General features: G+C 36.5%; 2 protein-coding genes across 2 annotated transcripts in view; both read left to right on the top strand.

Moving 5' to 3' along the window:
• Positions 1-274: 274 nt before the first annotated feature.
• Positions 275-3,325, top strand: mrpl27 (mitochondrial ribosomal protein L27). The gene is made up of 4 exons (XM_058405682.1): positions 275-335; positions 2,012-2,140; positions 2,458-2,525; positions 2,950-3,325. The coding sequence occupies exons 1-4, from the start codon at positions 296-298 to the stop codon at positions 3,154-3,156; spliced, it is 444 nt and encodes a 147-aa protein (XP_058261665.1). The 5' UTR covers positions 275-295; the 3' UTR covers positions 3,157-3,325.
• Positions 3,326-8,409: 5,084 nt separating this feature from the next.
• pkd1b (polycystic kidney disease 1b) overlaps positions 8,410-13,883 on the top strand; it is a 44,550-nt gene continuing 39,076 nt past the window's right edge. The window contains exons 1-6 of the mRNA XM_058405617.1: positions 8,410-8,537; positions 8,627-8,807; positions 10,082-10,260; positions 12,270-12,388; positions 12,530-12,677; positions 13,604-13,869. Of these exons, the coding sequence (XP_058261600.1) occupies positions 8,477-8,537; positions 8,627-8,807; positions 10,082-10,260; positions 12,270-12,388; positions 12,530-12,677; positions 13,604-13,869 (954 nt within the window). The 5' untranslated portion in view covers positions 8,410-8,476. The remainder of the gene's footprint in view (positions 8,538-8,626; positions 8,808-10,081; positions 10,261-12,269; positions 12,389-12,529; positions 12,678-13,603; positions 13,870-13,883) is intronic.

The raw sequence follows: 13,883 nt of genomic DNA, 5'->3' as shown, positions 1-13,883 counted from the left end.
TTCTTTATGTTGACTTGAACACGGCTATACGCGCTAGGTGCTGCCACCTACCGTCTCAAACCTGTCATTACATCCGAAATATTCTTTCTTAATTATTTATTTAAAAAATATATGAATAATAAACACGTAAACATGTATGCCTTTATGCTAAAACAACGCGTCACTGACATATATATCAATGCATATGGTGAAGAAATGTACATTTTAGCAGTTAAATAGAAAGTAGGTTGACGTTTGAGATTCTGCGTCAAAACAAGCGTCTTTGCGTCACCGCGGCGTGATTACGTACTTCAAAATGGCAGCGCTGGTGTCCTTGTTGTTAAGACCGAGAGCAGGTAAAAAAATGTGTTTCTTTCAAGTATTTAGGAACGCCTAACATTATTTAAAAAGGAACAAACACACGAGAATAGATTGTAGAATAGATCTATATATAAATATTTGTTACGGTTATTTCGCTAAATCTTCCAGAGTTAACGCTTCCTCCGCGCATGCGTACTAGAGTACTAAATAGTATGCATGTGTACGTAATAGCGCATTAAAGATGTCCATACTGTTTAGTACGCTAGTTTCAAGGTACACGTGAGAGTCGATTCATCTGGAAATTGCGTATTTTCCTGAATTTATTTAGATCTTTTTTGGGTGGGATTTGAATTTTTAAAGGTTAGTCTGTAAGATCTGTAAGTTTAGACTGTAAAACGAGCTAAATTTAATATATTTATTATAGAAAATCTTAATCATGTGAATAAACTGCAGTATTCGACCTTGACACGCCATGGATAGAGAACAGATATGAACAGAGCAGTGTTTATAGCACTACATGTAAACTTCATAACCCCTATATGAACATGGTGGTACAGGGCAGGGATAATAGGGGAGGTTTGAATAATGATGAATGATCTGTAGATGGATAGAGAACAGATGTGTAGCATGATCACTCTTTCCTTAAGAGCAGTATTTATATCGCTACATGTAAACTTCATAACCCCTACATGGACCTCTTGACATACTGCATACGTTCTAAATGTTCGTGTAGACTGATTCTTTTAGAGGAAGCTTGTGTAAAGTCTTTCAGTCTGACAGTCTCATAATACAATAAGCTGACATAATCCTGACATAAGGTTTTTATAAAGCCTTCCTAGCTAATGTACTGTATGCTAGAATGACTTTCTGGTAAGTTACGGAAAGGTGGCGTGGAAAATATTAAAATCTAATTTAGGACCAGATAAACTCCGTAGCTGCAATTCCTGTGTTATAAACTTGTCATAGGTTTTCATATATTTTCATAAATGATAAACAATCAGACAACCGATGTAATATCATATAAATACATATGTATAATAATATAAATGTATCTCTTATCAATTGAGAGCTCTGAAACCTCTGTATAATTATTGGTCCTTGCAGGAAAATTAGACAATATATTTATATATATATATATATATATATATATATATATATATATATATATATATATATATATATATATATATATATATGCAGTATATTGGGTTTAAATAGGGGCCTGGAGAAGCATTTCTTAAATTATTTATTTATTTATTTATTTATTTTATTTATTTATTTTTATTTATTTTTATTTTATGTATTTATTTGTTTGTTTAATTGACTTTTTTAATCACAAAGCTCTCCAGGTTTCCTCCATGGACAAAAAACAAAAAAAGCAAAGGAAACCCCTTTGTACCATAATGTCCACTATGGTTGAAGCGGTTTGTGCACATGGGCGTGACTTCCTCTTTATTTCAAAGCGCCGGCTTCTCTGAGATGATTGTCACAACACACAGAATCTGTCCTGTCTGAAGACGTATACAAAATATATACAAAAATAACTCAATTTTTTAGCAGTCTAGTGCTGATATTCCATTTCTGACTTCAAAAGATTCGGATTGATTCGACCATGTCTTCTGGTTCAGAGTGTAACTCCTCAGGCCCGAGGCGGTTCGTCTGGATGAAGCCTTGTGTGTGTGTTTACATGTCTGTTTGTGTGTTTCTGCAGGTTTTCTCGTGTCATGTCAGACACCAGCGGTCCTCACGAGCAGACCTGCGTCTAAGAAGTCTGGAGGCAGCAGCAAGAACCTGGGAGGGAAAAGTCCGGGTCACAGATACGGCTTCAAGAAACAAGACGGTAAATTAGAATGTTTCATATTTGGACACATCGTTATGTCGTTGTGTATCTTCACAGCTTGTGAAGTGGAAAAAATAAATACATTAGGAAAAATAGAGGAATAAAGGACAAAAAAAGGATAAAAAAGGGCAAAAAGTTTCCAAAACAAACTAATACTAATAATTGATTTCTTTTCGGTCCAGTTTGCCGATATAATTTTGCCGATAATAATTAACATGTTAAGCAGATATTTTAAAAACTTCAAGCCTGTTCTATTCACACTCACAAAATATCACTAGGTAATTATTATATTCATTTAAATTGTTGTATCCTCGTAGGAGACTTTGTTCGAGCAGGAAACATCCTTGCCACACAGAGGCTCATGCGCTGGCATCCTGGAGCTCATGTAAGATTTTTGTGCATTTAATGCATTATTATTATTTTTTTTAAACAAAATATCAGTGGTGTAGGAGTGTGTTATTATTAATATATTTCTAGAATATTTTGATATATACTTTTTATATTTTCTAGAATTTATTTGTATATATATATATTCATGTATTCCTATTTTATTTTTATCCTTCTATAAATAATTATGTATAGCTTTAGTTCTAAATAATCTCCAGCTTTGAATATTAGATTTTTGATTCATTTTGTTTTATTATTTTTAATATCGTATTTTTGTTACCTAATCAATCTCTCCAGGATTTAGAGGGGTGTGTTTTGTGATTGTTAAAGCCACAAATGCATAGGGTTTACAAACTTTTGCACTCATGTGTTTACTACCCGACTCTGACTCTGAGTGCTGCCGTTGTCTTTCCTCTGGACAGGTTGGCATGGGGACGAACAACACGCTGTATGCTCTGGAGGACGGGACGGTCCGCTTCACTAAAGAAGTATACATTCCTCTTCCTCGCAGCACCGAAGCACGGGACCTGATCCCCAAACTGCCCAGAGGAGCCGTGCTCTACAAGTCCTTCATCAACATCGTCCCCACCAAGCAGGAGAACAACTTCAAACTAGTGGACATGGTCTGAGACACAGTGATGACCGATGTCCAGACTCTCGGAACTGACAGAAGTGTGAAAGTCACACGTGATGGAGCGATGCCACGTGTGTGATGTCACCAGTGTTTTTTTGTTTGTTTTTTTTTACTGTTAATAAATATGTAATAAATATAAAGAATTAAATGCCATAAATATTAAACCTCCCAGATTTATGATTTCTAAACCAGTCCTGCTTATAAGTTTGTGTACCTCCGCCAGAATCTATAGCAAAAACAGGATGTGATGTCACAGGAAAATAATGCACTTTCATCAATAATAATTCCTACACTTTACAGTATTTATAATAGTGTGTTTACCGTTTTTGAAAATGGTCACAGATCATCAAAAATCACACAAAAACAGGATGTGATGTCACAGGAATCTAATTCACTTCCTTCAGCAATAACTTCTACTCTTTAAAGTACAATATTTCACTGATATAAAATTTTTGTCTCCTTTTCCTGCGCCTGAGGGTGTGTAAACTTATGCTTTAAGAAGAAACCTCTTTGAAAAGGGATGTGGATCTTAGTGCTTAAGGTGTTGGACTACTGATCAGTAGATTGTGAGTTCAAGTCCCAGGTCCAGCAAGCTGCCACTGCTGGGCCCCTGTGCAAGACGCTCAATTACAGACCTGTAAAAAATGTAAGTTGCTCTGGATAAGAGCCTCTGCCAAATGAACTTTTAAACCTCAGCTTGAATGCCGTGTATATCTGGAATATACTGTCCAGTTCAAATTGCTTATTTTGCATACTTGTGTTGGTTAGAGGTCAGAGACGAAGAGCACCAGTGAGAACATTTTGTTAAAACCCTTGATGTTAATTAATGGGGACGGTGGTAGCTCAAGTGGTCATTGACCGGAAGATCGGGATTCAAGTGCCTGCACTGACCCTGTGCTCTGACCCCACGCTCTGACCCCAACCCTCCAAGGATGGGATATGCTAAGAAAGAATTTCACTTTGCAGTAATGTATATGTGACAAATAAAGAACTTAATTAAAGATAAAGTAAAGAAAGTGAGACAACACACTTAGATTAAGATAAATAAAATTAATCTTTCAGTTATGATCAAAGAAACTTTAACAAATGCTTCAACTAACAGATGATTTAGCTATAAACACACAAACACACACGTATATATATACATATATTTAGAGTCAAAATGACTTCTATCTTTCAGCCTTTACCCTGAGAGCTCATTTCGTGCTCCGGATTTTCTGTGTACTTTCCTTTTATGGAGTTTTGTGGGCGTCACCATATGCAAATGAGCTGTGTTACTTGATCGACATCTGTGCAGCTTCTTCTTCTTCTTTGGGCTTTTCCCTTCAGGGGTCTCCACAGCAAATCATCTCTCTCCACCTATCCCTTTCTTCTGCATCCTCAACACTTACACCCACTAGCTTCATATCCTCATTTATTACATCCATATACCTCCTCTTTGACCTTCCTCTTTGCCTCCTGCCTGGCAGCTCCATGTCCAACATTCTCCTACCAATATACTCACTCTCCCTCCTCTGGACATGTCCAAACCACAATCTGGCCTCCCTAACTTTGTCCCCCAAACGTCCAACATGAGCTGTCCCTCTGATGTACTCATTCCAACTGTGTCACTCCCAAAGAGAACCTCAACATCTTCAGCTCTGCTACCTCCAGCTCTGACTCCTGTCTCTTCTTCATTGACACTGCCTCTAAACCATACAGCATGGCCGGTCTCACCACTGTCCTGTACACCTTCCCCTTGATTCTCTCTGATAATTTTCTATCACATCCATGATATCATACCCAGATATCGACATCTGTGCAGCGTTGGAGTTAAAACAAATTCAGGTTCTGAAACTGAAGTTTGTTTGTTTTTGTTTTTTTGAGGTTTTATTGTTTATGCAAACATTTCTTACTAAAAGATTGTTCAATTGGGACAAATTGTGCAAACATTAGAGAGTTTGGACCTGATTTTTTTTTTGTTTGTTTGTTTATTTTACTATTTCATCTGCAAAGTCTTATTTAAAGTGTGCAGAGGCTGTGGATGTGAAAAGAAAGTTAGTGATAAATCAAGAAAAGTAAACTCCTGGGGTTGTGCATTTATTGGAAAAATAATCAACATTGTGCTGATGTTTTTGGGGATGTGTCATGTTTAGGGGCGTGAAAATATAAAGTCCCTACAAAAACAGACCGGTGTACAACCCTAGATCGATTGTTTATTCAAATCCTGCAAATGAATGAGCCTTTTGTGTTTTATAAGCACCAGATGTTCAGCCAGAGGTTCGTGTGTGACGTCTGAGGCTGAGACTAAGCTTCTAATAACAGCACATGCTCTTTTTTTTTTAATTCTCTTAAAATCTTTTGGTACGAGTTTATAGTACAGGAAAATATTTCAGACAAGAGGTGTATTTACTACGTTCCAAGCCAGTCAGGTTGAAAGGAAGACTGAGAAAAGAAGTGGGGAAAAAAGATCAACTGTTAGTGTAGTGGTGATTAGTGAATAGAAAGATTTTGTAACTGAAGATAAATCGTATGTGTGTGTGTTCACCAGTACATGATGATGGCATCTTCGTTACTGTAACTGTCACACTTTTCTAACCAGCTCATTTTCTCTTGAATTTCTGCCTCCGAATCTACAGAGAATTCGAATCCGATCCATTCGTTTAGCTGATTTGTAAGCAGGCTTGGTTACATGAAATTTCCCCGAAGTGTAAAAGCAGCCTTTCGCAGATGACACAGGAAAAGCTCTTTAGTCTTAAAAACAATTTGCTCTGCCTCGGAGGCACTTTTGTCATGTTTGCACTCCGTTGCGTCACCGCTATTGACTCTGTCCCGGCTTTGGCTGAAGATAAATAGCATGAAGAGGTGGAGGAGGAAGAGGAGGAGGATTGTGATTGTGCCTCATCACCATGGAGATTTATTTCTCCGCCGTTGGCTTTGCTGGTATTTTCTCTTTTTCCCCCCCTGAAAGCACTTTACACCCACGTTTGTCGTAATGAGAGCGGTCTTGGACATGTGCGAAAGCCTCTCTGGTGGTATAATGACTGCGAGTGAAAAACAACCCAGACGTAAAATCATGCAGATTTTCTCTCCGGCTCACGAGCGAACGCTTCCGTATCGTGTTTTAAGAGAAACAAAACAAGGCTGTTAACGGAGCTGCTTCAGAGTCGCTCCTGGGCTCATTCATACACTCAGATGAGAAAGAGAAGCTTGATAAAGTATTGGCTCTCGTAAAAACATATTAAACATCCAGGCTGAAACGTAGCAGGAAGATCGTTCCAATCCAATTACCCACCTCTCCTTATTCCACTCCACATGATTACTATCTTCATTGCTTTATCAATAAGAGCTCTTTTCAGCTCTATAACCCTTATTGTTTGAATGAATGTCAAAATTGCCCACGGATGAATGACGACCATTTCTCTGGTTACTCTGTTGCTTGGCAACCAATAATTTCACCTAGCCAGGTTTATCTATTATTAAAGAATTGGGAGCTTATTTGTGACAAATTAAAGGAGATAAAAAGCATCTACTGTGTTTTAGTGGTTTGAGTCACGGCGAAGCCTTTAAAATAGCTTTAATGCTGCTTGGAATTGACTCTGTAAGTCTCTGGAATGTTCTTCAAAAGATATTAGGGATATTGTTTTTTCTTTTGTGGCAATAAAACAGGTAGTTTTGAGTTGTTGTTGTTGTTGTTGTGTTTTATCATAAACATAGCTCTAGAGTTTATTGTGGATTGTGTTGATTTTTTCTTTTAAATTTTTTGTTTTTAATTTTTTGTTTTTTTTTGTTTATATATTTTTTTGTTTTGTGTTTATTGGTTTGTTTTATTTTTGTGTTTATTTTTTGCTTTGTGTTTATTGTTTTCTTTTTAATTGTTTTGTTTTGTGTTTATTGTTTTGTTTTTAATTATTTGTTTTGTGGTTTTTGTTTTGTATTTTGTTTCGGTAGTAGGTAGTAGGATTGATTGGTTGACTGATTGACTCAGGGCTTGTGACCTGCGAAAGGGGGCAGAGTCATTCTGAAAGAGACCACACCCATCTGGATAGAAGCCCCCAAACATATCAAAACAGCATTCCTAATGAACACCATAATCATATTCATATCTAAGAGGATATACAGTATACTGTATATAAGAGGAAGAAGTTAAGTCTGTGGGAGGTATAAATATATTTATGCAAATGATTTCATTATGCAGTAAAGCATTTCTATCTAGATGTTCAATGTTTCCATCGGATGAAGCATTTTTTCAAGTGGATTTAACCACCATGTGACACCAAAAGTTTTTTTAGCAAGGAAACGATTTTAAAATTAAATGGAATATATATATATATGTGTGTGTGTGTGCGTGTGTGTGGAGTTTGCATGTTCTCCCTGTGCTTTACGTTTCCTTTAATTCCTTTAATTATCCGGTTTCTTCCCCTAGTCCAACGGCTTGTGCTTATTGACGTCTCTTGTCTGTAGTGTGTGAATGGGTGTGTGAGTGTGTGATTGTGTTCTGTGATTGGTTGGTACCCTATCCAGGGTGTCCCCCACCTTGTGCCCGAGTCCACTGGGATAGACTCCATGTTCTCCCTGTGACACTCTTTTTGGTAAAATTAAATTTCCAGTAAATATTAAAAAAAAAAACTTCTTTTGCTACTTTGTTGGCGTCAAAAAAGAAATTATTATTATTATTATTATTATTATTATTATTATTATTATTATTATTATTATTATAACAACAACTTCTACTACTACTACTCATAATAATAATAATAATAATAATTTTAAAAAGTAAGCTGCAGAAGTTTGTTGATTATTGATTTGTTCTTTACTCGTGTGTTTCTTTGTTCATTTTTTTGAGGATTTTTTTGTGTTAGAGCTTTTTAGTTACTTGAATTATTTTTATTTTTTTATCATTTCTTTATTTAATTTAATTTTTATTTATTTTATTTATATTATATTTTATTTTATTTTATTTTATTTTTTTTTTTGAATGAACGAGGCTTTAACCTGGCTCTTTAATGACCTCATTTCCCAGGAGACATTTTACAGCATGCTAATGAAGACTCCTCGGTGCTCAGTGCTCTGTTGCTGTGAGACAAACTAAAAGTCATCCAAATAGTTTTAAAAAGGGGGTGAGGTGAGGGGGCAACACTGTGCTGGACACAATGCTAATAAGTCACTGAAGAAAAGAATGAAGGGGGAAAGGGAAAGGGCAGAGAACCGGAGGAGTGATACTGGTTTAAGAGGAGGAGGAGGAGGAGGAGGAGGAAAAGGAAAACAACAGCATAGATGTTCTACACAGAGGAAAGAGATCTGGGTTCTCAGAGGCCTCATGGACAGACGATGACATGGAGCTCATGCACCTGAGTCTCGTCCTGATCCTCAGTACAGTGACCAGATGCTCCAGTGGTGAGATGTGCAAATGACCTTTCTCTATTTTCTATGCACTTTTAATCCAAGTTTGACTAAAGGATTTATATAACAATAATGTCCACTAGATGAAGACTTCTGCCCGAAAGGAGCCCAGATAGACCGAGACGGATCACGCTGTTACTGGATGCCGGCATCTAGGTTAACCTGGCAAGAAGCGAGGACCGATTGTCTGAACGTTAACAGAGGAGATCTCGCCGTAGTGGACACACAGAGCGTCCAGAAGTTTATAGAAAACTCATTTCTGCTGTAAGAAGAACCAATGCTATACATTATTGTTGTAAATATTCAATCATCACACGCTGCTATCTTTTTTGTCTGAAGAGATTTGTTTACAGATGCGTCTTAGATACATTAGATACATTATGTTAGATATTAATAGTGAAAGAACAGAACCAACAAAAGTCTCCAAACAAATAAAAATTAATCTGAAATTTGCTTAAATTTTACTAGTTTGATCTCTTTTACAGCCCCTTTCTGCTCTAAAGTATGAATACTTGTTTTCTTACTGCAGGAAATACCAACATTATACATTAAATCCCACAGAAGTCTCTTTTCAATTTTTGTTTTCAACCAGAAACCATGAGGAAGGAAATGCAGCTGTCTTTGCTATTAAATATAAGCAAAAATACTTATAATAATAATTTTTTCTTTTCATATTTGTAGTTGAGCATTTGTGGGGGGTGGGGAGTTGGCCATACAGCAGGTAGTTTTTTGTTTGTTTGTCTGTTTTGTGTTTTGTTTTATTTTGTTTGGTTATAAATATATTTCTGGGGTTTAAGGTGGATTTTTTTTTCTTTTTAGGCAATATAGCAGATTGTTTTGTTTGTTTGTGTTTTGTTTTGTCGTTGTTGTTTGTTTGTTTTTTGTAGATTTGTTTTTTTTCTTTTTGCCTGTATAGCAGGTTGTTTTTTGCTTGTTTGTTTGTTTGTTTGTTTTGTTTTTGTTTGTTGTGTTTTGTTTTAAAGGTATGTTATAAAGTTTGTGGATATTAATTTCTTTTTTTGGCCATACAGCAGGTTGTTTTGTTTTGTTATAAAGAAGTTTATTGTGGATTTTTGTTTGTTTGTAGGCCATACTTCAGGTAGCTATGAATTTTTCTTGTTTGTTTGTTTTTTGTTTGTATGTTTTGTTTTATTTATTTTTGTTTTGTTTTATATTGTTGTGGTGTGTTTTGCTTTGTTATATGTCTTGTTAATTGTGGATTTGATTTTAGTTAATTCTCATACAGCAGATAGAAGCTGAATTGTTGTTTTTTTTGTTTTGTTTTTGTTTGTTTGGGAAATCCATAAACATAGTTCTGCTGTTTGTTGTGAAATTGTTTTCTTTCCAGGCCATACAGCAAGTAGTTTTGAGTTGTTTTTTGGGTTCTTTTGTTTTGTTTTGTCTATATACAGTAGGTAGTTGTGGATTTGAGTTTTGTTTTTTTGATTGATGAATGGGAGGTTGATGTTGTTTTTTGTAAAATAAATGTAATTTCTTTCTATACAGGAAGTTGTTGTAATTTCTATCTTTCTTTCCAGAGAAGCCCCTGGACTGGTTTGGCTGAAAAATGGACTCCCAAGTCTTTTTGCTGCTGTTAACCCGAATCATGAAGACATTGAGAGAGAGACTTGTCTTCAGATGTCTCTTGGTTCTGGACAGTGGAAAAGGAGCCCATGTAACCAAAAGCATCACTTCATCTGTGAGAAACAGATATCAGGTATTAGAAACTAGCTTTTTAAATATATTACTGCTTCACATAACAAACAGAGAATAAAGTCTACAGAATAAAGAGAGGTCTTATTTTGAATAGACCCGATTGTGTGTGGCTCATGCCTATTTTTGTGCCTGTTTGTCTTGAGAAGATATTCAGAACCCTTTTTACAGACAGTTTATAAATGTGCTTGTTGTGACGATGTTGAAGACAGTTGCCTGGTAGCCATTAACAGAGTTGTTTTTTTTCTCTTTGATTTACTTTATAGAAGAAAATAGATGATGTGTTTCCTTCTGAACTCCTAGGCTAAGCATTAGGAGTGAGGGGTTAGAGTGACTGAGGTTAGGGTTAAGATTGTTGCTGCCTGGGGATTAAGGTTAAAGCAGAGTTCAAGAAGAGTTATGTTAAGGTTACCTTTTGTTTAGTTTTATCATTAAGGTTGAACTATGGTTAAATTTCAGCTTGTTTTACTTTTAATATGGATATGGTTGTGAGTGTTAGGCTAGTCCAGGTTTAGGTTTGATCTAGGGTTAGGCTTGGGATAGGGTTTGTTTAGGGTTAGGCTTGGGATAGGGTTTGTTTAAGGCTAGGTTTTGGCTAGGGTAAGGATTTAGCCATGTTTAGAGTTGGGCTAGGGTTGTAGATATCCTGGGAATAGTGTTGAGCAAGGGGTAAGTTGGGCTAGTGTTTAAGGTTAGGATTTGGCTAGCCCTGGGCTTGAGCTGGGGTTGCAGTTGGCTTCTAGTTAATGTTTGCATAAGGTTAGTGTTGGGCTAATGGTAATGGTTGAGTTAGGTTTAGGGTTGGGCTAGGGTTAGGGTTAGGCCTGAAATAGGGTTTGCTTAGGGTTAGATTTGGGCTAGGGTAAGGGTGAAGTTAGGGTAAGGATAGAGTTTCTTTAGGGTTAGGTTTAGGCTTGGGTTAGGGTTGATCTATGTTTAGGGATCTATGTTTAGGGTTGCCGTTATCCTAGGGATAGTGTTGAGCAAGGGTTAAGTTGGGCTAGGGTTTAAGGTTAGGATTTGGCTAGCCATGGGCTTGAACAGTTAGCTTCCAGATAATGTTTGCATACAATTAGTGTTGGGCTAGGGCTTTGGGTTAAGTGAGGTTTAGGTTTGGCCTAAAGTTAGGGTTAGGACTGTGGTAGGGTTTCTTTAGGGTGAGATTTTAGGGATTTAGGGATAGGATTTGCTTAGGGTTAGGTTTGGGCTAGCATTAGGCCAGGTATAGGGTTAGGCTAGGGTTGTAGTTATCCTTGAGGATAGTGTTGAGGAAGGGTTAAGTTGGACTAAGGTTTAGGGTCAGGATTTGGCTAACTATGGGCTTCAGCTGGGGCTGCAGTTGACTTTCACTTAATGTTTCATAGGTTTAGTGTTGGGATAGGGGTTAAGTGTTGAGTTAGGTTTAGGGTTAGTGTCAGGTTAGGGCTAGGTTTGGGCTAAGTTTAAAGTCATATTAGGATTAGGGTGGGGCTAGGGTTACAATTGGCTTAAGTTAAGGTTGGGATAAGGTTGGGTGAGTTTAGGGCTGAGGTATTGTTGATATAGGTTAGGCATGATCCATGGTTACAGTTTGAGATAGGGTCGACTTATGGTTAGAATTAACCTGCATCTAGTGTTGAGCTAAGTTAATTTGGGCTAGAGTTAAGCGAATTTCTAGCCTTGGGCTTAAGCTGGTGTTGCAATTGATGCATGTTACTGTTTGTGTACAGTTAAATAGTGTTGGGCTTTAATTAGACTTGAGGCAAAGGGTAGCATTAGAGTTGTCTTAGACCTAGGATGGAGCTTGGATTGAGGTTAAGCTAGGGTTAAGGCTGTGCTAGAGCCAGACTAGGTGTATTTCCTCTTAATTATTACACATCTCTATTCAGCTTCTACACTTCCTCGAGCGACTGATTTGAATTTCATCCTTTATATGGAAAAAGAAAACATCAGAAATAGGTTTAGGGTGAAAAATACCTATCTTGCCATTTAACAAAGATCATTAAACCCATGTTTTTTTTTTCTTTCCTGAAGTATCTTTGCCATCGTCTGACAGTTATGTCATCGGGGTGCCGCTAATGTCCGGCGTATACACACATACCCAGCTACATGCACTGCCTTCACAAACAGACATACAGCATCAACGAGCTGAGGTAGAAACACGTGAAGTATCTACTATACAAAGTGATGTAACTACTGATAATTATTTAGCCGTATGTTTCTTCTGGCCTTGTGCAACTGAACCTCTTTGTTCTGTAATAATGCTTTTAAACTTTACCTTTATTCTTACACAGATGATGCTGTTCCCAGGACTATGGGTCAGTCATGGAGGCCAGGTGCTCTCTGTAGAGCTGGTAGCTCAGCCCAGTCAGCAGCTTACCATTGCCAAAGTTCAGATTTTGCGGCCGTATTGCAGCCCGAACCTTCACTTAGTGCCCCCAGGTAGGTGCGAATTACAAACTTTTTCTGAAAAACTCATTTTTAGCTGAGAAGTTACTTAATTCTTTTATTCAAGAGTGGGTTTTATCTATTGAGCCACCACTTATACATTCCCATATACAGTATTTAAGCAATAAAATAATCTTGCTTTAATTAAGGTATGATTGATAACAACAATAATAATTAAATTATTATTATTTTAACAATGCTATATTTGAGAAAGAAAATTCTGTAAACAAGATATTTATTTATTTATTTACTTATTAAATTTTCCACAATTAATAAATAATGAAAAACCCTTTAAAAAGGTAGACTATCCGTATTCATTTATTTATTTATTGAACTATTATATACTGTTCATTCTGTTTAATTTATTTATTTCAATTTGGTTCGGCAATGCACTATTTATTATTAATTAATTATTAGTTAAATATATAGTAAATTATATAAATTATATCATAATAATATATTATTCATTAATTATTCATAAAATTCATAATAAATTTATAATACATTTTAATTAATTAAAATTTCTAAATTAATTATTTCTTTAAACTGCATGTTTCTATTAATTAAAGTAAAGTTTGACAGTGAAAATAGCAGATCGGGGCACAGGGGGCGGAGCTTGCAGTCTGGTGTGTGTGTGTGTGTGTGTGTGATTAAATATTTAAACTACTTGTTATTTATTTGTATTTTAATTCCAAACCTTAAATTCCAAAGATGTAAATATCACATATAATGGCTAAAAAGTGGGAAATTAATTAATTAATTAATTAATTAAGCAACAATTGTTAGAAGCGCTAAATTAATAAAATTGCATTTTATTAAAGTTTCCAATAATTGAGACTCTAAGGTTTGGTCAGAATTGAAGGTCTTGTATTTAAGATAAAGGTCACACAGTGTGTATACCTCATCATCCTCTGTGTCAGGCTGCAGCTCCATCCTCAATCCATTCACCTGCTGCTCACTGAAGCCTCTGTGCAACACCACCGGCGGATGTCCGAGCGGTCAGTACTGGTGCCACCTAGTGGAAAGCTGCCTGCCGGTCACCAGCTCCTGCAGCCCTTATCACTCGTCTGTTGATGGACACGTCTTCACATTGCCTCCACGCTACACTGCAGTGACTCCTTTCTACCACATGGTGGCAGACATAGCATTGGAAATACCTCCAGCTTCTGAGCCTGTTCATGTCAATGTAATCCTTGCCTT

This window comes from Hemibagrus wyckioides, linkage group LG13 (assembly GCF_019097595.1).
Source record: "Hemibagrus wyckioides isolate EC202008001 linkage group LG13, SWU_Hwy_1.0, whole genome shotgun sequence".
NCBI classification, from domain to species: Eukaryota; Metazoa; Chordata; class Actinopteri; order Siluriformes; family Bagridae; genus Hemibagrus; species Hemibagrus wyckioides.
This window is presented reverse-complemented; position numbering and strand designations above follow the sequence as displayed.

What these genes read in the sequence shown, in the direction of transcription:
- mrpl27 (XM_058405682.1), top strand. Translation starts at nt 296, where the DNA reads ATGGCAGCGCTGGTGTCCTTGTTGTTAAGACCGAGAGCAG. An exon ending in GTTGTTAAGACCGAGAGCAG is followed by an intron (nt 336 to 2,011) that starts GTAAAAAAATGT and finishes GTGTTTCTGCAG; the next exon opens with GTTTTCTCGTGTCATGTCAG. An exon ending in GCTGGCATCCTGGAGCTCAT is followed by an intron (nt 2,526 to 2,949) that starts GTAAGATTTTTG and finishes TCCTCTGGACAG; the next exon opens with GTTGGCATGGGGACGAACAA.